At 37.1% G+C, this 26,855-nt stretch overlaps 1 protein-coding gene across 10 annotated transcripts in view; it reads right to left on the reverse strand.

The window, feature by feature from the left end:
* The window catches only part of HUWE1 (HECT, UBA and WWE domain containing E3 ubiquitin protein ligase 1), a 145,983-nt gene that overhangs the window by 114,697 nt on the left and 4,431 nt on the right, over positions 1-26,855 (reverse strand). For all 10 annotated transcript variants that reach the window (XM_046673123.1, XM_046673122.1, XM_046673126.1 and 7 more), the window contains exons 2-3: positions 25,034-25,170; positions 535-603 (exon numbers count right to left, since the gene is read on the reverse strand). In XM_046673123.1, coding sequence (XP_046529079.1) covers positions 535-579 — 45 coding nt within the window. In that variant the 5' untranslated portion in view covers positions 580-603; positions 25,034-25,170. The remainder of the gene's footprint in view (positions 1-534; positions 604-25,033; positions 25,171-26,855) is intronic.

The following is a 26,855-nucleotide window of genomic DNA, read 5'->3' on the forward strand; positions in this document are numbered from 1 at the left end:
AAAACTAGGATATACAACTATTATACTGGGGCTCTGATAAGAAAAAAAAATAGGAAGACTGGCAACAGATGTTAGCTCAGGGCCAATCTTCCTCATAAAAAAAAAAAAAAAAGGAAAAGAAAAGAAAGAAAGCTAAACACTGCCCTCACAAGAAATCTAGTAACAAAGGTGTTACCACTTTATTTTTCAGAAAACAAAATTCAGAAAGATCCCATAAATACAGACGGAAACTGAATCCACATCTGCTCTTTCCTTTACACTGTACTGCTTTTCAATGCATAGGAACAGCAGCCAGGCAGTCTACTTGAAGTGCATACAGCTACAATTTAGTGTTTACTTTCCATTGGTCACTAGCTTATCCACTTTTTTAATCAAGGGAAGTTCAAAAGGAAATTTGTTTCAAGACAAGTTGCTGTTTTACTGCACTTTGCATATATAAGTAGTGATACATTTGAAAGATCAGTACGGATGAACTGATAGCAAGGATTTTTTTTTAAATGAAAAAATAGGCAGGGCAAACTTTTGGATACTTACAGCTTCAGTAGGTGTCTTTTTCAGTTTAGTCCTGTCTACTTTCATGTTTTCGATTTTCTGTTTTATGATCTGAAAAGAAAATCCCCAAAGAAGAACTTAAAGTTGCAATCTTGAGCTCTACATGCTTGCACATAGACAATATAGAATGAAGAGCGTGCAAAATGCTTAAGCCTGTAACCAATTTAAGCCAAAATTAAAATGCTTTTTCTTTTTCTTTTTTTTTTTTACAAATTTCTCAAACTCATAATTGAAAACACAAGAGTACAATGTTTCTTAACACACCTCAGGACGGAAAAATTCACCATATCCCTGCAGTTTTCCAGAAAACTTAGCAATTCCACTTCTGAGAACTTATTCAAAGAAAATTATAAGAACATACACACAAATATTTAACCACAAGAATCCATACTGCATGACTGTGTATAATAGTGAAAAATTGGAAAGGATCAAATGTCCAAAACAGGACTACTTTAAAACAGAATATTACACAACTGTTAAAAATATCACACACAATTATATAACAGCACCCAAAGATGTTCATGGTGAAATAAAAAGGTTACAAAACAGAATGAATAGTATAAACCTATGTCTAAAGAAAACAGTTTAGAAGGGGTATGTACCAAAATGTTAACTCATTGCTAATCAAAAGGATTACATATGATTGTTTTATCTGTGCCTTTCTGTATCTTTTAATGGTTCTAACCAATGAAAATATATTAGTTTTGTCATAAGAACAAAGGCAGCACAATACTTTTATTTAATTAGAAAATGAGTTATTAGACTCCCACTAGAAATGTCTTGAGCACAGAATACCAATCACTCTACTAAGGGCATGTAACTTGGAAGGCTCAAGAGCAGGCAACAGTCTGATTAGACCCATAGTATAAAACCTAGGTGATCTTTTATAGCAGACAGGTTCTTCAAGATGCCCTGGCCAAGGCACAGGAAGAATAAAAGGTTTTTCCCATTAGCAACTAGGGCACATGCACAGAGGTAGAGGTGACCTGCAGGCTCTTTACAGACCAAAGATTCTGCTTCTAATAATGTATTTGTTACATGGTAGTCACTGGAGGTCAAGGTCCCTCCCCCAAAAAGGCTGTCACAATATAAAGCTGAATGAAGTATATAAAAAAGCTGACAAGTATAAATTTTAGGCAGCATTTGGCCTAGATTTAGTCTAACATACTCAGTACTATGGAAATAACAAGTATTTGCCTATATGGCCAGAATCCATTCAACCAATGGGCATTCAGAAAGAGTTGGTGAAAAATCCAGAATATGTTCTAAAATATTTTTGTAGAGATCATTTCTGAAGAAAAAAAGCCATTTCCCCTCTACGCCTCACATTTAGGGTATGTGATTCCAGATTACTTTTTTAAAAAATTACCTTAGTATCTAATAGAAAATGACAAAATGCCTGCTGTCAACAATCCAACCCATGTAGTGGAAACTATAAGCGAGCTATTTGTACACTTACTTTAAGGCTTCCTTTTTCTCAATAAACTTCTCATACTCATTACTTAGTGCAAATGGCTGCCACACTATCATGGCTCCGGTCATTTGCTCGAAGGCTGTTAGACTGCCTCTGCTGCAGAAGTAGCAATTAGCCCCAATACCATACAACCCAAATCACTAAACGCTTTCCCTCCAAAATTAGGAACAAGGTAAGGATGTCTGTTCTCACGACTTTTATTCAACACAGTGCTGGAAGTTCTAGCTACTGCAATAAAGTAAGAAAAGGAAATAACAGGTATATAAATCAGAAAGCAAGAAATAAAATTGTCCCTATTTGCAGATGACAAAGGATTATCTAAGCAGAAAATCCCAAGGAATCTACCAAAAAACCTCCCAGAACTAGCAAGTGATATCAGCAAAGTTGCAGGATATAAGATAAACATACAAATCAATCATATTTCTATATACTGGCAATGGACAGGTGGACTGCAAACTTAAGAGTACACCACCACTCACAACTGTTCAAAAAAACCTGAAACACTTATGTATAAATCTAACAAAGCATGTACAGGACTTGTATGCTGAAAACTACAAAATGCTGATTTAAAAAATCAAACAAGATCTAAATATATGAAGAGATAGATCATGTTCATGGATTAAGAAGACTCAACATAGTAAAGATGTCGATTCTCCTCAAATTGATATACTGGTTCAATGTAGTTCCTATCCAAATCCCAGCAAGATATTCCATAAATAAACTGAGATTATTTAAAAATGTATATAGAAAGGCAATGGAGCTGCAATAGCTAAAATAATTTTGGAAAAGAGGAATCACCCTATCCAATTTTAAGACATATATATGTCTACAATAATCAAGACCATGTATGTGAATACAGAACCAAGAAACAGACCCATACAAATATGCCCAACTGATTTTTGACAAAGGCGAAAAAGCAATTCAATCAAAGGATAGTTTTATCAACAAATGGTGCCAGAGCAAATAGACATCTATAGGCAAAAAGATAAACTTTGGCCTAAGTCTAATACTTTATATAGAAATTAACTCAAAATGGATCACATGGTGAGGATGTGGAGAAAAGGGAACACTTGTTCACTCTTAGTGGGAATGTAAATTAGTGAAGCCACTATGGAAAACAGCATGGAGGTTCCTCAAAAAATTAAAAATATGATCCAGAAATTCCACCTGTGGGTATTTATCCAAAGGAAACAAAAACACTAACTCGAAAAGATATGCACACCCCCAGGTTTACTGCAGCATTATGTACAATAGCCAAGACATGGAAGCAGCCTAAGTGTCTACTAATAGACGAATCGATAAAGAAAACATGGTGTATATAAACAACCTATTCAGCCAAAAAAAGGAAGGCAATCTTGCCATTTGTGACAACATGGATTAACCTTGAGGGCATTATGCTAAGTGAAATAAGTCAGAGAAAGACAAATACCGTATGATCTCACTTATAGGTGGACTCTCAAAAACAAAACACAAACAAAAAAACAAACTCATAGATAACAGAGAACAGACTGGTGATTCCCAGAGGTGGGGGTGGGTGAAATGGGTGAAGGTGGTCAAAAGGTACAAACTTCTAGTTATAAAATAGGTCATGGGGATGTAATGTGCAGCATGGTGACTAAAGTTAATACTGTATTGTATATTTGAAAGTTGCTAAGAAAGATCCTAAAAGTTCTCATCACAAGAAAAAAAATTTGTAACTATGTGTGGTGATGGATGTTAACCAGACTTAGTGTGATCCTTTACAATATATGTAAGTATCAAATCATAAGTTGTACACCTGAAACTAACATACTGGTATGTGTCAATTCTCTGTTAAAAAAAAAAGATCATGGACTTAAATGTAAAACTATAAAACTTACTGGAAGAAAATATTGGCAAACCATATATAAAGAACTCTCAAAGCACATTAATAAAAAACCAAACAATCCTACCAAACAAAAGCACTGAGTAATTTGCACAAATAAACAACTCATGACTATTTTACTACTTTAAAAAAATGTAGATGAGGTCACTGACAAATCTTCATACAAGTAAGTATCTCACTTTAAAGCTGTTCTGACTTAGGATTCTGTACTAGTCAAGCGTCTGGGTTGAGAATAGACTCTGGCTAACTAAAGGAGAAAAGTGATTTACTGGAACCATAACTGATAGTTCACAGAATCAACAGGAAAGCTTAGAGATCTACATTCAAAAAACAGGAGGAACCAAGGAAGCTAAGCAGCCTGAACTACAGCCAATGACCTCCCACAGATACAACTTAGTCGGAGGTGCCTCTGCTGCCAACACCAGAATCTGGATGCCTAGAAGCTACTGCTGGTGGCAGAATGATTTCTAACTGGTCTCAGGTTATTTGCATCAGTGGCTCTAAGATGCAAAGTCCCAAGTGTGAGCATCTGATTGGTCAAGCTTAGGGCCCATGCCCATGTCCTAGCTGTGAAAGTTCTGGGAGCAAATACATTTGGCTTTTTCAGCTTCCAGTGGTCGGGTTCCAAACTTTTCATAACAGATTCAGATGACAGCACCCAATTAAAAAACCAAGCCAAAACAAATGAATGAACACACACACGTCTCAATAACAAGTGCAATGGTGCAATGTTAACCTGGTTTCTATAATTTTTTTGCCAAGAAACATCTATAGCTTGAAAAAGAAAGATAACACTGTCCATGAGGTATCAATTAAGAAAATTCAAAAGTTTTTTTTTGCTCCTAGTTATTCTATTTCTAAGCTGGTTTCACAGCAGGAAGGGAGAACATCTTTTGAGTGCCCACTACAAGCCAGACTATACTTAGGCTGGTGTTTCCCAAAACATTTTACAGCATCTTGCTCCATGAAGGAAGACAAAATTCCAGTAATCTGGGAAATGTTACAAATGGAATTTCACTTCCTTTAGGACAGTCACATGGCTGACTGACATTACTATCGGCTCCAAGAAATCTTGGCTAAAGGTAACTTATTAGGGCATAGAACCATTTTTTCAAGTGGCATCTACTGAAAGTCCACCAATCCGAGTATCCCAAAGAATACAGTTTGAGACATGCTGCCCAGGAGCTTCATATAATAATCTTTCATACAATCCTCACCATTCAAGCCAAGTTTTGCCCCCATTTACAGACAGAAAACTGAAGTTCAGAGAAATTAAGTACCTTGCCTGGCTAGCAAATGTTGGCACCAAGATCTAAATCCAGGCCTTTGTAACTCCCAAGTCCATGCTTTAATTACATGCTGTTCACTTTATTTACTAGTTTTGTTACTGCAATAAATGCTTGTAGATGAAAATATAAATTTGTGACAGATTCTTCTACACTGTTGGACCTTATTATTCAAAAAAATTACTGCAAGAGAGAAAGTTGGGGCACGAGGTAAGAAGCTGAAAATACTGACAATCTCACTAGTGACGGGAACGTAACTAGGGAATGAGTTCTACCTAATGTTTTCAAGTTAAATAGGTGAAAATCCTATTACATAAAGAAAGTCTCTAACAAAAAGAAGTTAGTACGAAAAAAATCCCTGGAAATGGCCTACTGCCTTTGTTGGGTCAGAACAGAACTGAGCACCAAGCAAGCTCTACATGTAACAAATATTTCTTCTTAAACTTAGGTTTTTAGTCTTTTTAAGAAGATCAACTTTAAGGAAATCAATTATTATGAACCACCATCTGTAGCTATTACCACTACTTAAATACATCTATTTAATTAACGATTTCTTTTTTCATTTCCTCATTTCCTCAAACTTCATTTACCTTTGAGCTTTCAATCTTGGTTTTGTAGCGTTTACATCAAGACAAGTGTGTACAATTAAAACATACTGAAGGAAATCACTCTTTAAAGGATGACTCACTCTGTAGCAATCGCCCCCAGTTGATCAAATTTAGAATAACTTTCAATATTGAATCAGTTTAAGGGCAGAGGACACCTGTAGTTCCCAAAGCTGGCTCAAGAGCAGTTCAGTGTAGTGGTAGACTAGCCTTACTACTCAAAGTATGGTCAAAGGATCAGCAGTGCTGATATCACCTGGGAGTTACTAAAAATGCAGAATCTCAGGCCCCATCCAGACCTGAGGAATCAATCTGTAGTTTAATAAGATCTTCAGGTGATTCATATACTAAAGTTTAAGAAGCACCAGATCAGAATACAGGCTCAGAATCGGGAAACCCAGGTTAGAATCCCTGCTCTCTCTCTTATTGTATGAGCATGGACAAATCAGCCTCTGTGTGCTTCTGTTTCCTCAACTGTGAAATAGGGATAACTGATCTCCCCACTGCCACACTCACTTTCATCCAATCTACTCTCCAGAGAGCAGCAAAAGTAATCTTCTTAAAACATAAATCAGCTCATGTTACTTCTTTGCTTAAAACCTTTCAACAGCTTCCCTAGAATTACATCCAAGCTCTAACCCTGGCATGATTTGGCTCCTGGAACTCTCTCCAATCTCCTCCCTGCACAACCACCTTAGTCCTTCCGTTTAGTTTCTGGAACACTCTAAGTTCTTTCTGGCCTCTAGAGCTTTACAAGTGCTATTCCCTCTGGAATGCTTTTGCCCCACAGTCCCATTCTTCCCACAGCTGGGCCCATTTGAGGAAGTGACTTTAAACTAAGACCCAAAGTGGCTTCCCATGGCAACCCACCTAAAGCTGGTCTAATTGTTATTTTTCTATTACAGTACCCTGCCTGTTTCTCTTACAGCAATTATCAATTAGTATAACTGGTTTGATTTTCCATAGTGTTAAGCTCTCAGCATCTAACACAGCATCTTCTACATGATAGGTATGCAAATATCTGTAGAATGGAGTTCAGGAAAGAAGTATGCATTGAGAATAAAATCTGTGATTGTCAGCACATAGACAGTACTTGAAGCCGTGGGTCTGGAGATGATCACTTACAGAGGAGGAAGGAAGAAGGCCCAGAACTGAGTTCTTATTTGATCTAACATTTAAAGGTAAGGCAAAGGAGGAGAACTCAGCAAAGGAGGGGCTGGTGAGGTAGAAGCACGGTCTCATGAAAGACAAAAAGATGGCAAAACAGGTAAACTGTGTCAAATGTCAAAATGAGATATGTCCAGAAAAATGTCCATGGAAATTGGGAATAAAGATAACTCGACGAGCAATAGTTTCAGAAGGGTGATGGGAAAGGAAGCCAGACTGGAGTGAGTCATGGAATCAATGGGAAGTGAGGCAATATAGTTGGCATGTGCAGATAACTTTTGAAAAGGCTGGCTGTAAATGCAAGCAGAATATGGAGTCATTGAAAGGTAGAGGGGAAGGGAGAGAAGGAGGAGGTAACAGAAAGAAAATCCCTAAAAAGGTTGAGGGTAGGGGAGCGTTTAGCCTCTCATTGTTTCACTTTAAGATAATGAACAGCACAAATACTAACCAGAATTAGGGCAATCCTCTCCCTAATCTTAAAACTTGACTGAGCATCCCTTTCTATGTGCTTACATTGCACCCTGTAGCTATCACTTCCTTGACTATTAATGAGAACATGTCTGCCACAGAGTGGGGAAGTACAAAAAAACCCAACTATCTGGGAAGGAAAGAAGAAATATACATTATCAGTGGTTGCCTCTAGGTGGCAGGTTAACACATTGCTTCATGCTTTTCAGATCCTTCCAAATTTTCTATAATCATGCATCCATTTATGAGAATTTTTCTTTTGTAAAATTATTCTTAAGGTAGAAAACAGTGGCCCTTGAGCCAAAGGGCATGCATCAAATTAAGAACAATATCATCTGAACAAATACTCCAGACTAGCTGCTGGCTGCTCTTGGAGCTTCTTTCCTATATACACTATTTAATCTTGGAGTTTGACATACAGCAAGCACTCAATATTTACTGATTTGGTTTATTATTGGTAGGTTAAGAAATGCTGCAAACATGTATGGAAGTGTAGATAAATCAAAGTCAGCCTAAAATTCCCACTGAAATAACGGAAAACCATTATGGCAGTGTTGAAACAAAAATGCTTAGAGAATACTAAACTCCAGTGTGCCACAAAGCAAAATACTCAATTTTTTTTGCCTTGCAGTGATTCCCCCTTTGCCTCTCTGCAGTATCTGAAAGGACACTCAGGTGAGAACTGCCCAGACCATGCGTCATGTCAGGAAACAAGCTGAATCTTCAAACCCAGCCTGCTATTCAAATCCAATAAGGCACAGGCATCACCCACATTAACTGATTTGTTAAAAGGGACACCACCTGACTGTCAGGCCTTTCCATCTAGTTTAATTTCTGCTTATTTACATTAATATCCACCCAACAAATATTCTAAGAACCCATTTATCATCATCATAACAACAGCTAACATTTACTGATCACTTATTATGCATTATCTCTAATCCTTATAACAACTCGGACGTGAAGACTGTTACCAGTTTACTGAGGCCAAGAGTAGCCACATACCCAGTAAGTGGTAGAACGTGGATTCAAACTAAATTTGCTCCACAACTCTACAGTACACAAAATGTCTATATGCACAATCTACCCTGCTATCCCCCTCCTACAGACACCAATATCCCTATCTTGGGCCACATAACATAACCCTGAAGATTGCTGACCTAGATTTTATTGGACACTGACAGTAAGATCTAACAATAAAGCAACTGAGGAATAGCCTTTACTCACCCAAGACAAATATGGAAATTATCTGCAGTAGTACCTTGACAGTCTCTCCTTGAAAATCTGAAAACACTATACCTCAGGTAAGTATACACACTTGTTCATGGTACTTTTCTACATTACAGTATAATAAAAGAAAATAAGGGCAGGGATACCAAGAAAGAGAAATCTGACACCTCCAACACTGATGTTGGAGGTGAGAATGGTGTCTGAGAACACATCCTCTACACATCCTATATCCAACAGTCCTGGGAAGCTGCAGATCATTGAGTTATCCTCTGGTCATTACTCCCAACTACTTAGAGAGATAACTGGCATCAAAAGAACTAGGCAATAAAACAGGGCTCATGAAAGTTGTGTATCAGTCTTGCCAGTAGAGAGGAAATGGCAACATGCCAATGAGCCCTTCTTAGCATTCCCAACAAAAAATAAAAACAGCAATGCCTGTGTGAAAGTTATGCAAATTAAGGAGGAGGAGACTCCTTGTCTATACATTCTAAATTGGTGCTCTGGAATAATCCTAGTCTACCCTTTAAGAATGATCTGTCTCCCATCCCTTTCCTTACTTGTGGCTGGATGTGGCACAAAAGCTCAATTATAACAATGACTGGTTATTTCCTCTCTCAACACATGCAGTTTCAAAGATGCAAGCGCTTTTTCAGTCTTGCTCATTTTTAACAGAAAATTAAGACATCAGCCTTTAAACTGATACTCTTTATTCAACGTCAAGAACTGAACTATGGAAAAGCCTGCCACTATCTAATAGGTGAACTTCACCCAGAAGGGCCACAGGCAGCATTCAGTGAATTCAGGAAAACACATCCATCAGAAGTCAAGCTACTTAAAAATTACCTTAAAAATAATTTACTTAAAAATTAAATCTGGAGTTCTCAACCCCCGGGCTGTGCAGTATCACCTGAGACTTACGGTGAAAACTAAAAACGTCTGGTCATACAAATAACTGACTCAGTGGATACGAGGTAGGAACTTTCTCTTTTTCAAGCTGTATAGGTGATTCAGCTGCAGAGCCAGACTTCAGAGCCACTTTAGATGTTATTAACTTTGCTTTGCCAATTTGTGACTCACTTAGGAATTTACTTTAAAATAATGGGGCAAGGATGGGGCATAAATAAAACAAAAATAGCCACGTGTTGATAACTGTTGAAGCTGGGTAACATGTACAAGAGGGTTCATTATATTATTTTCTAACTTTTGTGTGCTTGAAAATCTCATAAATTAAAAATATTTTAAATTAAGACTTTATCCTGCCAGCTCCCTCCATTCCATCTTCCACATTACTGCCAAAGCAATCTCCCTCAAACTCAAAATCTACCTACATCAAATGCAAACTCCTTACCTAACCCAGCATCCAAGACACCTAGGACCTAGTACCCACTTACCTCTCTTACTAGGGCCATGACATTACATAATATTTCCCTCCACTCCTCACATGCTTTAACCATGTCAAGCTTTTCAGTTTCCCTAACATTCAAGCCTTTTGGTATCTTAACTCAGATTGCTTTCTCTGCTAAAATGGCTGCTCCCTGCATATCGCCTAGAGCTCAGCTTAAATGTCACCTCCTCTGTGAAGCCTTTTTAGATACCCTCTCCCCCAGAGTAAAAAATGGTCACAGCCTCCTTTGTACCCCCACCGTATCCTGCATATACCCTCAATCCACACAGCTCTCTTTATTTTACATGTCAGTTTCCCCACTGGAGTGAGTTCTGCATGAGTGGGACTGCATCTATTTTTCTTTGCATTCCTGTCACCAGCATAGGAACTGTCACTTAGTAGATTAATAAATGAAATGAATGACTATCCAGTGAATGTTTAACAAAGCTAAAAAAATCCAAGTCACATTAAACTCTTCTGGTGAAATTTTCAACTTAGAAAACCAATTTATATGATTCATTCAATCTGCATCTTTCCATTCAACAAATAGTTATGAATATACTATATGCAGGGCATTGTGACAGGTGAGCTATGAGATAGCCAGGTGTACAGAAAGGTAAAAAATCAGAGAAAAAGGAAGATTAGAAGCAATGAAAAAAAAAAGGGGAACAAAAGTCAGTACACAAAAATGCACAATTAAATTACAACTTCCTAGTGGCCAAAGCAAAGCTGGAAACACAACTGGTTACAAGATCAACACAGTACATAAGATAAATCCTTATATAACACCAACCATAATCCTCTTGCTTTGCTAAAAATTTGGATTTTTAAGGGCTGGCCCCGTGGCCGAGTGGTTGAGTTCGCGCAGACCACTGCAGGTGGCCCAGTGTTTCGTCGGTTTGAATCCTGGCCGCGGACATGGCACTGCTCATCAAACCACGCTGAGGCAGGGCCCCACATGCCACAACTAGAAGGACCCACAACGAAGAATATACAACTATGTACCGGGGGGTTTTGGGGAGAAAAAGGAAAAAAATAAAATCTTAAAAAAAAAAAAAATAAAAATAAAAATAAAAAATTTGGATTTTTAGAATTTAAAGTTGCATGAAGCAAAGTAAACCTTCAGCAAAAGTGAAACAATTAGCCCAGCTTTCACCTTTGGGTAAAGTGCTTTAGTCTAAAAAAAAAACACATACTAGGAAATATAAGAACAAACAATACAGCAATTTGGACATCCTCTTAACGACACGTAGAGAAATCTTTAGATTTCTTCTTGTCCTATATTGAGAGAGCACCACAAAAAATCCTGAAATTCTATGGAAACTTTCTGCATCATGTGGGTATTTTTCTGGGAAGATAGTCAATAGCTTTCATTGGCTACTTAAAGAGATCCGTGACCTGAAAAACATTAGGAACCATCACCTCACAGAAAGATCTCTAAGACATTGTCTGCTTAGCCACTACAATGTTTTCATTTTCATTTATGAAATACAGGCATATGGTATTTCCCCTAAAGCCACATGATAGGCTACTGCCAAATACAATAAAGACAGTACAGGAAACCAAAGAAACACAATTCCAACCTTTCTGCATTATTCAGCTCCAATTCTCTCATATCCCTGGGTTTACAAAGATATATGTAGTATCTCCAAAGATTAAACCTCCTCTATTTAATGGGGAATTCTGTATGCCTAGACAAAATCCTCTAGTCCTGTATCCTGAAGAAAGATAGAAAAGGCACTAACCTTCTATAAAAAGGCTATATTAAGTATATATCTAAATAAAAGCTAGGTTTTAATGCCTTAAAATATTCTGACAAAAGCTGTATCTATATGGGGGGGGAGGGGAAGGAGAGACCTCAGTAATGTATGTATTTGCTACCATAGAGGTGGACTTTTTAAAATTTAAAGTTAGAGACTAAAGAATACTATTGGAAGAAAGTCAAAATGAAGTAGAGGACAACAGCATAATGGAAAGGCCTGGGAGTCAGACACAACTGGGCTTAAATTCCATTTACCAGCTGTATGATCTCTGAGAAGTTACTATATCTCTCTGAGCCAATAACCTCTGTAAAATAAACAAACAACACCGTCTATCACATAGGAATATGCCTAGCAAAGAGCAGGCCATATTACTATTTGTTCTATTTCTTTTAGCTCCAGATTAATCTAAGGGCAGCAATCTTTTGCTGGATATTACACTTTTACAAACACAGACACATGCACATGATTGAGAGCAAAAAGAGCTGGTCTTTTCAACCTTTCTACATGTTATCTGCGTTTGAAGGAGAACATAAAGTATGTATTAATTTCCAGACTGTTAGTCTCAAGTACTGACATGAACTGAAAAGTAAGATTGAGAAGCTCTGGGTCTCATTCTCAAGTTAGTTACAGTTCTCCAAAGGTTAAACAGTCTATCAAATAACGTTTAGGCCATGCCACTTACAACTCTTTTATATGGTTTAAAAGAACAAGCTATTTACAGCAATTACCAACGTGGCAGCAAACTCCTTTCAGTATGATGAAAATAATTCCAACTTCATAGGTTTGTTATGAGGATCAAATTAGTTCACTGATGAGAAAGCTTTAAAACAAAGCCCTTAGAATAAAGATTATGTCCCATCATATAGACAATATTGGCCCTGTTGGAGTAAATTTAACCACCACACACAGCTTGGCACACAAGTCATTTCCAATGTTCTTTAAATAAACCAAACAATGTGAACAATCTGCTATTTTAAAACATTTATATCTAGGGGCTGGACCGGTGGCATAGTGGTTAAGTTCACGTGCTCCGATTCAGTGGCCTGGGGTTCATAGGTTTGGATCCTGGGCGCAGACCTACACACCACTCATCAAGCCATGCTGTGGCTCCATCCCACATACAAAATAGAGGAAGACTGGCACCAGATGTTAGTTCATGGCCAATCTTCCTCACCAAAAACAAACAAAAAAACCCAAAAAAATTCATAACATGAAAGGTATTTGCTGAAAATGAAAGAATAGTATGCAAAGGTATTCTAGCTCCTTGCCACCAACTGACTTTTGAGACCTTAGGACGATCTGGGCCTCAAACATATGTAAAATGGAAATACAGTAACTAAGATCTCTTGAAGCACTGTCTATATCACTTTGCCTTCAGTTCAAGATAAATGTTAAGCATTAAACATGAACAATCTGAATTATTCTCAAAAACTAAAGAGCAAAAATAACCAAGCCAGTATTCTACACGGCACAAATTCCAACTGTTGAAAAAAATAAACTACACTTTTCCAAATAATTCACTTTTAAGCTGAGTATACTTTTTAAGATCAAATAGTCTTTCTCAAGATGGAATATAGGAGCTTTTGGTTAACCATTTGGATGAAAAAAAAGCACACACCTAACTTCACACCATTACTTAAACATTAAAAGGTAAATTATAAAAGTATTAGAAGATAATGCAGGAAAATACTCTTGTAATCTTGGCAAACAAAAGATCTTCCAAGATATGCAACCTAGAAACCATAAAAGACAAAAAAGGGCAGATGTGACTACATAAAAATTCCAAACCATAAACACAGAAAATATCTCCAATAGGATAAAGAAAGGATTAGTATTTCTAGTATATAAAGAACTCCCAAAACTAAGACAAATGATCTGATTGAAAATCAAGTAAAAGGGCATGAATTTGCAATTTGCAGACGATACACACATTTGTTCATCCTCACTAGTAATTACAGAAATGCTAATCAAAGCAAGGAGGTGTTATTTCTCACTCATCAGACTGGTTAAAATTAAAAAGATCAACAATATCTTGTTTTTGGCAGATACAGGTGGAGGAAAGGACACTCACTGACACTGCTGGTGGGAATGGCAATTCAATACAGCCTTTCTGGAGATCATTTGGCAGTACCTATCAAAAATTTAAATGGGTACTACCCTTTGACTCAGAACGAATTTTACATCTAAGGCTCAACAACAAGGAATGATTGAATTATAGTAAATCCATGCTTTGGGACGCAATGCAACCATTAAAAAGAATGGAGTTGAGCCATATAGTCTAACAAAAAAATATGCATAGTACACAAATGGATAAGCATAGCATGTAAATGCTAAAAGGTGTAAAAGAATATCTACAAATTGTTAACAGATTTCTGAAGTGTTGTATGAATAAAAGGAGCTTGTTATTTGGGAGGCGACACTAATTTTTAACTGAAATGTTCTATCTTGTCTGAATCTTTTTTTTTTGGTTACAGCAAATATGTTACTTTTATAATTTAAAACAGTTGAAAAGGAAGAAAAACAAAGATGGGCTTAGAAAACATCACTTCAATTTGAAGGTTTTACAAGCAGGAAATTCAGTCCCATCTACAGCTTTATGGTACCCATAAAAATGCATGAAAAAACAGAGCCAAATCAAACTGCCCCATGAAAGAGCTCCAAATTAACCTCATGTTGAAAAGTAATAGCCATAGCCAAAAGTGCAAAGAAACTGAGCTTTCTTTGGACTTTTGACTTTCTCATTTACCTTTCTACTCCCTTAAAATTTCCCCAGTTTTGAGGTAACTTTCTTAGAGGAAGAGGGCCACTTATCCTGCACTTCTATGGATGACACCTGCTGGCACATTTAGAAAGAGACAGAAGTTCATTTAAGAAGATATAGCACAGTGGACTACATGACCTGGGCTCAATGCCCAAGTCCACCACTAACCAGCCATGTTACCTTGGACAAGTCATTTTCCCTATTTTGGGGAATGGATAATATCCAATATATGGATATGGATAATATCAAATATAGGGTCTCATCCAGCTCTTCTGTTGGACATGGAGAAGACTACCATTTTAAAGCCACTGGTCATTTGTTTTGATGGAGTTAAGAGATTTGAATTCACCCATGAAGGCAGTCTGCCTTTACTTTTAAAAAGCAAAATTCTAAAACGCTTTATGTAAAAGGTTGTCGTCAAGTGATATCTGCATCTCTCCAGACTATACTTCCTTTAAAGGCTGGCCTCCCCAATACAGTTAAGGAAATATGAGGAGATGGGAACTGGAGTCCGAGATTAGGTCAACAGACTGCAAGGCACCCTAGGCTGGAGGAGTCAAGTTAGCCCCTGTAAAACATGGCAGCAGATAATAGGTCTAAGGAGAGAGCCATATATAGCAATGACACTGGATCTATCTAGGTTTATGCTCTTCTCTAATACTAATGTATCAAGGCTTACCCTGTCATACACGTAAATCAACATGGATTATATACAAAACATACCACAATGAATAATACAGGATAGTCTTTCTAAAGGACAATTTGGCAAAAAGTATCAAAGGCCTCACATTTTTGCATTCCAGTTCTAGAAATTTCTTAAGGAAATAAACATGGATGTCACAAAGATTTCTCTCTTAGGACGTCCCTATGCTTTTTTCCTTCACTCAACACTTAAATTTACCGAATGCCTACTGTGTGCTAGGAAACATTGTTTAAGATCATGAAAAACTAGGACTTAAAGGTTTGAACATAAGGGAATTGGTTAATAAATTATTAATCATGCACAGAACAGAATATAACACAGCCATTAAAAACATTATAGAAGTATACACTATGACAGAGAACAGGGGTCAATATATTAAGCGGGAACAGCAAATTTAAAAATACCACTTCTGTATTGGTTTGGAGAAACAGCTAAGACAAGACAATTTTGGAACAACTGAGGAAATTTGAAAATGGACTGAATACTGGATAATATTAAGAAAAAAGAATAAATTCTCTAGGTGTGGTAATGGTATTGTGGTTTTGTAGGTCGTTATTCTCAAGACATGCATGCTGAAGGATTTAAGGATGAAGTGCCATCCTTATTTCATATGCTTCAGAAAAATTAAAGAGACATATGTACATATAAATCAAATATGGAAATTCTTAATTGTTAGATATAGCTAGTGATATATAGATGCTCATCGTGTTATTCTTTCAGCATTTTATGTTTGAAAATTTTCATAATAAAAAGTTGGAAGGAAGGCAATGAATTCCATTTTAAAAAAGAGTATTTTTGAAAAAAAAATGTTTACACTACACAGGCATAAGGAAAAACCTTGGGGGCCAGCCCTGGTGACCTACTGGTTAAGTTCAGCATGCTCTGCTTTGGTGGCCCACATTCGGTTCCTGTGCATGGACCTACATCGCTCTGTTAGCAGCCATGCTGTGCTGGCAGCCCACATACTGAAAAACTAGAGGAAGACTGGCACGGATGTTAGCTCAGGGCAAATCTTCCTCAGCAAAAAAAAAAACAAAAAAAAGAAAAAAAAAAAGAAAAGCCTTAGAAGAATATACTGTGAACCAATATGTTAATAGTATTTATCTCTGAATGATAGTATTTCAAGATATTTCTGTGCTTACAATAATAATAACAATAAGCCATGCATACTTCTATAATCATGAAGAATATTACTTAAAAATAAAGTCAGGAAAGCATTTTCAAACAAGAGTTACAATAAAATGAGCAAATGACTAGCTCCATTCCCAAAGCATTCTTATTAAATGATTGTATAAACTCTAAAGTAGTATGCAAATTTAATACTATACAGGTAAGAACAGATTGTTGTGTGGACATCAGTTTTTGAATTTCTACTTATGTAATTTATACCATTCTCACAGTATAAAAATTCAAGCAATTCACGGTAATGATCATAGAAGGGAAAGGAATGCTGGGTTAAAGTGTTACTAAAAAGTATTTCCCATTTACCTATATTACCCTAAAAGACTTGAGGCAAAATAAATTTAAAAAGATCAATTTGGGAGGGAGGCAGTAGGGAAAGAGTTTTTGTTGTATTATTCTCTGTCCTCTTCAGTATATTTTAAGTTTGCTCAGAAATAGAAATGCGAACATTACAGAAGAAGCTAAAGTTCCTCTCAACCACTCCTCCCAAATAAACTTATCGGTTTACCCTAGTTTTCAAAAAAAATATAAATAGCACCATACCGTACATACTATCTTGCAACTTTGCAAAATTATCTCCAAACCGGGTGTATTAATTTATATCACTTGTGGGCAGTATTATAATACCAGACTCTTTTCTATATTTTTGCCACGACTTGATATTACCAAATTATTTTTTGCCAATCTAATAAGTTAAAAAAGACCTCATTTTAATTTGCATTTCTGATGTTTAGTTTAGTATCTTCTCTTGTTACCGGACATTTTTAGTTCCTATTCTAGGAAAAGCCTGTCTTTAATTTTATTTTTAAAATGTAACTCATCATTAAGATGGGAACACACCAATGAAAATGTTAATGATGACTGAACATTGTTGTGGGAGTAGGAATCTTTTCCCAAAATAAGAATACATATTCTAGTTTTTCCTAAATTAATTCAGTAACAGACTAGAAAATGATGACAAAGTGGGTGAAAAAAATTCTTTTAGATTAAAGTATTACTTTCAGGATACTCCACTATAGGAGCATATAATACCCTTAAGCAGCTCATAAAATCTAGCTCAAAGAAATAAGCACATCTAAAGTACAAGTAGTGTGAGAAAATGAAATAATGGTTGAAGCTACTGATTCATTTAGGATACATTTAACTAACTTCATTTGTATGGTATTTTTGAGTACATGAGGTACTTTTCATGTCTCTTGTTTCACCCTAACAAAATTCTGTGTGACAATTCTCTGATTCCTCCTGTAAACTGCTACAGCACATTTTGTTCACTCCTCATGTTATTATACTGACCCCTTTGAGTGTGATTTACAAGTCTCCTTCCCCTAATAGACCATGCTGCCCTCCATTCTCCAGGTGATTGTCATCTTTGTATTCATGGTATCTGGCAGTATTCAGTATGTCCTCAAATATTTGTTGAGTGAATGAGATATTACCACCTCCATTTAAAGGATGAGGAAACTGGTTCAGTGATGAAGTAATCTGGCCCAAGCAACAAAGCTATTAAGTATTTATTTTACACAAATTATAATGGCCTTATCTTTGCAGGGTACTCTGTAATTTAAACATTTAAAAATACATCATCTCACTTTAATGCTCAGAGCAACCTATGAAATAGGCTTTTTGATGACCATTTTATAGATTAGAATGAAAATTTAGTGATAAAACCCTAAGCCCACTCAAATCCTAGTTTATAGGAAGTACAGGTGTCTCTACTTACTTAATAGATCACTAACTTTATGTGGCAAACATCTTGGGGGACGGTGGAGGGGAGGGAGAAGGAAGGGAGAAGGCAGCAGGTAGACAGTTAAAGCAACAGGGTGGAGGTTGGAGACCAGGTGTAGGTGCATCTTAAGACCATAAACTGATATTGTGTCAACTGCATGTGCCACTTTCAAATTCAATCTTGGCCCAAAGGTTTTTCTTGATATTACCCTATATTCATAGAAGACAACTGCAGGCTTTCTTACACATCAGCAGTCTCAAAGACTGGGGAGGGATATAGAACTAAAGAGAGCTTTGAGAAACAACAGGCAGGTTATATCATGCATGGACAAAGGAGGGGAAAAAATGATAACACAAAAGAAAAGGCTAAGGAACTTTAAACATGATCTCAGTTACAGTCCTTAACTGGACTGTGAATTTCTCAAAGGCAGAGATCAACTCTCATTTTATGTCCCTAGCTCCTTGTACTTAGAAACACTCAGTAAATGCCTGTTGAACTGAATGAAGGCAGGTAAGAAGTGAGAGGGAAAAAGATTTTAAAAAAAATAGCTTCCGATTTATTGAGCACTTACTATGTTCCATGCACTGTACTTTAGATAATATACAAAACAGTAACAAGGATAATGACTTACCTCTTTTCTAACCTGCTATATATGGTGCTACTCAAGTATGTTAATAGTGGTGATACTGATGACTATTAGGAAGACTCATTATGGGTTACTAAGGTTACAGCAGAACCCTGAACAGCAGGGGGCTGTGTAGGTGAAGGGAGATCAAGGCAACCAATGTACTACACATCACCACAGAACTGGGTCAGACCCTTCAGAGGGTATGCGTGTGACTCCTAAGGCTTGGTAAAGTGAAAAACTACTCTGGTGGAACCTTTAGTTATCACCAGCCAGAGTCTTAGCCCTAAAATGGCCAAAGAACAAACTCTGTTCCTCTCCAGCACTGATGACTTCAACATAAAGAGTCCCAGACAGGCTTTGCTAACTGGCCACCACTTCACCACTCTGAGTGCCCATCTCCGAGCTGTTGGAAGGGTTAAATGAAATAGTATGTTAAAAGAAATCACCATCTACTGACCACCCACAGCATTCTACACCTTACATTTTCTCATTTAATCCCAGTAACTCCACAAGTAAGGTATTCTCAGATGAGGCAACCGATAGGTTAACTTGCCCAAAGTGACAGAACTATTAAATGACCAGAAAAAAATCTAAAAATTGAGCATTTATCCTGCCCTTCTTATATAAACTATATCACAGAATAACCTTATAAAATTATTCCAGCTAATATATGAAACAAATGAGTTAGAACATTACCATTTTGCAACTCCCAATGAATTAATGGACCTAAGCTTTGGGCAGCAATGGCTGTTAATATTAAAAAAAAAAATCTAAGACATCATTACTACCTAACGAATGTTGTAAATGAACACACCACCCCCAATGTTCTTGCCAAAGGAAATTAACCTGAATTTATAAAGCCTCTGGATTCAGCTGTCAATTTACAGGAAATACAGAGGATAGAAGAACATGTTGAAGTGTACTGAGTATGCAATCAGCAAAATTCAGTCCGTGGGAAACTCTACAGGTCAAATGTCCTGAGCTCTTCGAGAGATACAGTATAAGGAAAAGAAAAGGAAGGGATGCTATAGATATTGAAACAACTCAAGTTTTAAAAAATGGACAAAGTAAATTATACTGTCCAGAGACGCACACCTGGATGATAAAACCTTAACAGAATGAAAAGAAGTGATGATTATAAAGTCAGAATAGTAGGTACTTTCTGGAGGGAGGGAGGATACTGTGCTTGGGATGGGCACGTAGAAGGACTTCTAGGGTGACAGGCAAAGTTCTATTCCTTGACTTGGGTGGTGGTTACAAAAGTGTTTGCCTTAAAATAATTTATTAAACTATAAATTTGGTTTTGGGTGGTTTTCTTTATCTATATTCTATTTTTTATAATTAAAAGGAAAACATTTTAATCACATTAAAGCTGCTTACATATAGCATGATTCCATTCATATGAAATGCCCAGCCAGAACAGGCAAATCTATAGAGACATAAAGTACATTAGTGGTTGCCAAGCACTGGAGTGGTTGCCAAGTACTGGAGTGGTTGGGAGAGAGAAGAAGGGGAATGACTACTTACGGGTACTGGGTTTCCTTTAAGGGTGATGAAAATGTTCTAAAACTGATGTGAGAACGTTTGTACAACTGTGAACATACTAAAAACCATTTTACACTTTAAATGGGTGAATTGTATGGCATATGAATTATATTTCAATAAAGCTGTTAAAAAAAGTCTAAGACACCCCAGTCAAATCAAGACACACTTAAAACAAAGACTAGGGTGGAGCCTGAGAATCTGCATTTCTGACACTTTCCCAGGTGATGCTGTTGATGCTGATCTGGGGACCACATTTTGAAAACCACTGCAACAAAGGATTTCAAAACTGCTTCTAGCTGAAGGCAATACTAAACAGCACTGAAGAATGAAGTGCTTTACTCAGGGACTGAGAAATTGGTCCAGAAAAAACCAATTAACATTCTGTGCCAAGCACTGTTCTATTCCAGTGGTTCCCTGACCATCACCATCAGCATCTCCTGGGAAGTCCTCGGAAATGCAAATTATCGGGCCCCTCCCAGACCTACAGAATCAGAAACTCTGGGGGTGGAGCCCAGCACTCAGTGTTTTAGCAAGCCCTCTAGGTAATTCTGATGTAAGCTGAAGTTTCAGAACCACTGTTCTAAGCACTTCATAAGCACTAACTCAGCTAAATTAAACTTCTCCCAAACACTATGAGGTACGTAACACTATTACTACCATTTTACAGATTAAGAACTGTGGCACAGCAGTTAAATAATTCGCACAAGATGACAAAGCTTGTAAGAAACAGTGAGAACTTGAACCCAGAGTCTGGCTCGAGTCTGTGTTCTTAATCACTGTGCTGAAAGGTCTTTCCACCTATAAGAACTCAAATGGCAGAATGCAATAATAAAGAATTAGCAGTGGAAGTTAAAAAAAAAAAAAAGCAAAGACCAGGAGAAATATGCCTCACTACAAAGACAAGCAAATAAGAAAAGAATTACAGCAAATAATATAATCATTAAAGCAATCTTCCAAACGTGTTCCAAGACATAAGCAGTCACCAAATACAATATACCCAAGTATTCCCAGGGCAATTATCTCTGGTATCTAATTATAAGGACTTAAATAAAACCTGAGTTATGCAAAAGATGGTACCTAAGTTCAAGGCAATATGTTCACCCTTACCAATCTTTAAAATCTAAATGACTATACTAAAAGGTCATTCCAGAATAATTTCCATCTCCCTACTCCTAATCTCTTGTAGTTACTACTTAAAGATTACTAAAAAGGAAAAACTGTTTTCTTTCAACATCTAAGATTATACAATCAGAATCTCAGGGTTGAAAAAGAATTTTCACGTTCATCTACCCCAATCAGCAATCCAGACTGAATCAATCTGCAATACCAATCGCCATTTAATGACACATTCATAAGAAGTTAAAACAAACTCCAACCTTCCGTAAAATCACATCCTAGAATCAATCCATGTCATCCTTGTAATTTTCAAAGCTGAATGATTAAAAACTTTTTTAAGGGAACTAAAAGTTGAAAATGCACAGGTTAACAGCCCAAACAAAACTTACAGTTGTTTTACTCATAGAGAGCCACTCCCTCACTATTTGAAAGCATTTCTATAATCAGAAGACCAAGCTGGTCAACAAGTACATCAAGTTTTAGCAACTCAACCCGTATGACACATCAAATGAAAGGGCTTCCAAAGAATCTTCTGAGCTGAATTATCCCTGACATTAACATATAAACATCTGGTAACCAGTCATTGAGGAAACGAGTCCGAGAACAATACAGCAAAACACCCAGAGCCCAAGTGCTTATGACTATCCATCTTATGGATAGTGAGATCACTGTAAAGCAGCCTAATACGGTTACTGCCACACATCAGAGTTTACAACTTAATCTAACTGCAGGAGAGGTCACATAGAATGCAAAGGGCAAATATTTTCAAAGAAACCAAGTTTGGCATTTTAATAATACTTTGAACCCATGGTTGAAAACATACAACAAAAGAAAGAAAAAAAAAAACCCAAGAGCATTTCCAATGTAAACTTGTAGCTGTTAAGAACTCTGGACAGGGCTGGCCCCATGGCCGAGTGGTTAAGTTCGCGCGCTCTGCTGCAGGCGGCCCAGTGTTTCGTTGGTTCAAATCCTGGGCATGGACATGGCACTGCTCATCAAACCACACTGAGGCAGCATCCCATGTGCCACAACTAGAAGGACCCACAACAAAGAATATACAACTATGTACCGGGGGGCTTTGGGGAGAAAAAGGAAAAAATAAAATCTTAAAAAAAAAATAATAAAATAAACATGTTTTAAAAAAAGAAAAAACAACTCTGGAAACAATTCAAATATTGAAATGCCTACTATGTGCAAAGCTCTGTCCCAAAAATCTACAGTTACCCTAGTTTCACAAACTCAGGATTAGAAGGTTTAAGCCACCTTGCTCAAACTTCCAAACTACAGAAAACTCAGGACAGGGGCAAATGTCTAATCACTATAAGCAATATGCTCAATTTTTTTTTTTTTTAACAAATGGACTTCACTGTAATTCTCAAGAAATCACTTCTTTAATACTTAGTTCATTTTCAACTGGCAATCTGATTTCTCCATTAATGAACAAAGAACTGAAAAGCTTGAACTCATGATCCATAGCACTGGAGATTCACTATCATATTTCATCTAAATATCTCAAAACGTCATTTATGACTGCTACCCTCTCTGATCCTCCAACTTGAAATCACTGTCATTTTAAAGGCAGGCACAAGTGGCTGTGTTCTGCCTCCATTTGTGAAGTCACAGCCTGGCTGGAGCCTATGTATCCAACTTCCATTCTCAGGTTTTGACTGTGGAAGGGACATATAGCAGATCCCAGGATAGGCAGTGTTGCACAAGGAAAGAAATAAACAGTTTGAAGGACTTTATGCTGAGGAAACATCACTTCCAGAAGAAATTTTTAAAAAAACCAACAGGAAAACTACAGTTGTGTATAATAGCTGAAAAGATGTAAGTGGAAGCTCTCAAAAATTGTTTAGTACTAAAAAAAAAAAAATTGTTTAGTACTGTCATTTCAAAAACTGTATTATAGCCAGAGGAACTCGTCACTAAGTCTTAATAGCTTAGAAGTTATGGGTCAGAGCAGCTGAGATATAACAAAAGAATAAAAAGCAACATTATAAAATAGCACAAAAATAACTAAATCACCTGAGGAAATTGAAACCATGATGAGAAACCCCAAAGGCACAATCAGATTATTATCTAGGAAACATTAGCTTCCTCGATAAAGAGGCCTATTTCTTCACGTGGAGCAGTAAGTAGGGCCAAGACATGGAAGTGAAGTCAGGTATCAATTAAATCAGACTCTGCCACAGAAAAAGGAAGCCAGGACTAGTTATTTTGGGATAGTGCCTAGGCCAGCAGTATCAACTCCAACTGGGATACAGGAGATTACCGCCATTGTTCCATTACAATGGGGTCCTCCAGGGTCTTTAACTTAGCAAGAATGGGTTAGATACCACTACTGGGTTGTAATCACCAAACGTGGGGAAAACTACAGAAGAATTTCTTCAACAAATAAATTGGAAGAAAAAAGCAAAAGGGAGGGAACCTGCAGATTAAGATAGATTTAAGAGCTGCATCAATCCTCCTTTGTGACAAATGGACTTTCTTTGGATCTTGATTCAAACAAAGAGTAAAATTTGAACACTAGCTTCATATTTGATATTTTAAAATTATCACTGTTAATTCTTTTGAGTTGTGATAATGGTTCTGAGGTTTTATTTATTTATTTTTTTGAGGAAGACCAGCTCTGAGCTAACATCTGCCGCCAATCCTCCTCTTTTTGCTGAGGAAGCCTGGCCCTGAGCTAACATCCGTGCCCATCTTCCTCTATTTTGTATGTGGGACACCTGCCACAGCATGGCTTGCCAAGCAGTGCCATGTCCGCACCCGGGATCCGAGCCAGTGAACCCCGGGCCGCCAAAGTGGAATGTGCACACTTAACCGCTGCGCCACCAGGCCGACCCATGAGGTTTTATGTTTAAAGAGCCCTTATCTTGAGGCAGGCCACATGGCCAAGTGGTTAAGTTGGTGCGCTCCGCTTGGGCGGCCCAGGATTTCGCCAGATCGAATCCTGGGTGCGGACAGGGCACCGCTCTCATAAAGCCATGCTGAGGCGGCATCCCACATGCCACAACTAGAAGGACCCACAACTATGTACTGGGGGGCTTTGGGGAGAAAAAAGAAAAAGAAAATCTTAAAAAAAAAGGTGCCCTTATCTTCTAGAGTGCAAATTTTTTTGCAAATAAAAATAATATGACAGCAGGGGTTTATTTCAAAATAATCTGGGGTGGGGGCAGTGGGTAGAAATACAGATGAAACTGAATGGCCTCAAGTTGGTAACTGTTAAAGCTGGTGGTGGGCACACGGGGATGATTATACTATCCAATTTTTGTGTGCCTGAAATTCTTCTTTTAAATTTCTTTAAAAAAGAATCAGTTAGACATAATATCTTACAATTTTATTGTCTGAAGGATGCTTAAGGTGATTTAAAAAATCATGTACAGACAGAATTCATTTAAACTGTTTACTTTAGTAATGAGCTCCACTTAAACACAAGCAGCAGCCAGTGCCACATCAGATCCAGACAATGGAAGAAACCAAAGTACCTCACTTACAGAATGGAAACACATACACTCCCAACCATCTCCATTCCAAGAAGTAAAATACAATTACTCACAAAGATATACAAAAACTAACCTAAAATCACAGCCAATCATACTCATCCTGGTGGGAAATCCCACCACTGCTCCAATAGCTTCCTGAACCTTCCTGACCAAGTTGGTCTGCTGGTTCTTCTGGAGCACTAACACACTCAGGTCAGACTACTGGAGGACCTACAAAAAAAAAAGTGTGGGGGGGAGAGATACACATTTATTAGGGTATAGGGAAGTTAACCATTACATTGATGTTCAAACATAATCATAGTTATTATTTCTTAAGCAATAGCCCTCACATGTCAATTTGAATTTTCTAGGACCTGTTTTGAGCAGTAACAAGAATTCAGAACCAACAGCTAAAACAATTCTTCTAATCATACATTTAAGACACCAACAATGAAAATTCAACTCAGTTCTAAACCCAAATTACAGAGGATAGTGATTATTTTACAGACAATTTTATATCTTCGCTGTAAACTGATACTAAGGCAATGTTAAATTCATTATTTTTTGTGAAAAAAACTGCACACATAAAAAATTATTTTTCACCTTCATACATGCTTTTTGGCCATACCGGGAGATAAACAAACACCCTGGAAACTCAGGTTGAACTTTGCCACTGAACCTCAAAGTTTTCAACTGGTGTTGCCACTCCTTACTGTCAGAGATCTACCTAGAATAAACCAAACCTTTTAGGTCATACCTAGATTATCATTTCCAGATTTATTCTAGTTCTGAATGAGAAGAGTCAAATTGAGGTTTAGTTAATTTCTGATCACTGCCTGACCTATTGTAAAGAGAACCAAGGCAGAATCTCAAAACAGAAAGTGATGGCCTGTCCTCCAATGAAAAAGGAGGAAAATTCTATTACCTTCAAAGCACTTCAAACTAAATAAAGCAAACCCTAAAGCTCAAACTAGTATCCACATAAGTTAATTACCAGATGGTTACCCATGGTAAATTTTTAATCCTATGTAAACGTTTCAGCATCATATTCCTACTTCAAACCCCATCATCCAGCCAAGGTAATCAGAAAAAAACATTCACTTTAATATTGGTCTAAATGGAAATAGTAACAATAAAGAAAACTACCTCCAAATTGAATAGTCATTTTTACTTAAAGAATGTTGGAAAATATAAAATGATAAAAACACAATATGAAATAGTGTATTAAAGAATTGGTAGTAATTTCCTTTGGAAGAGAAGCTTGGTATCCCAAACACCTTTTCTAAACTTTCTCAGATAGGAATTATCCTGCTCAGGTGAGGCCAAATAGCAGATCCCCACAGTGATCTGAGAGATCAAAAAAAGAAGATAGGGGAAAATCAGTATGAACACTTGAAAACTAGCTAGCAGAAGTTCCCTTTATTACTGTGAAAAGCATGACACCAAATATCATTACTTTCCTAGGGTGAATGACAGGACAGACTGCCTTTGAAGGAGTGGAAGGAGGGAGTAGGCAACGGATGAGGCACCCCTTCCAAAAGGCAAACACCTGGGAGTGGTTCTTGACAGGAACATTATGGCTGGTGGTCATTCCAGGATAATGATTTTTGCACTAAAATACCTACACTGGTAGAAGGTTAATACAAGTGAGAATTACATTCAAACATCACGAACCATTGGAGATAAAAGAGTTTGGCAGATGAGGAGGAAAAAAATACAAAAATGATAGAACTGACCTAGAAATATACTAAAAATTTACAGTTAAAGGAACAAAAATCTTATTCTTTCCCAGAGCATTTAAACTACCATATGACACAGATGTATCTGCCAACGTATTCTAACACCAAGAAAAAGTAACCACAACTTATTGTGTGCCTACCATAAGCGAGGCACTCTACAAATTATCTAACTCTAAC

Source organism: Equus quagga, chromosome 10, assembly GCF_021613505.1.
Source record: "Equus quagga isolate Etosha38 chromosome 10, UCLA_HA_Equagga_1.0, whole genome shotgun sequence".
Classification (NCBI taxonomy): domain Eukaryota; kingdom Metazoa; phylum Chordata; class Mammalia; order Perissodactyla; family Equidae; genus Equus; species Equus quagga.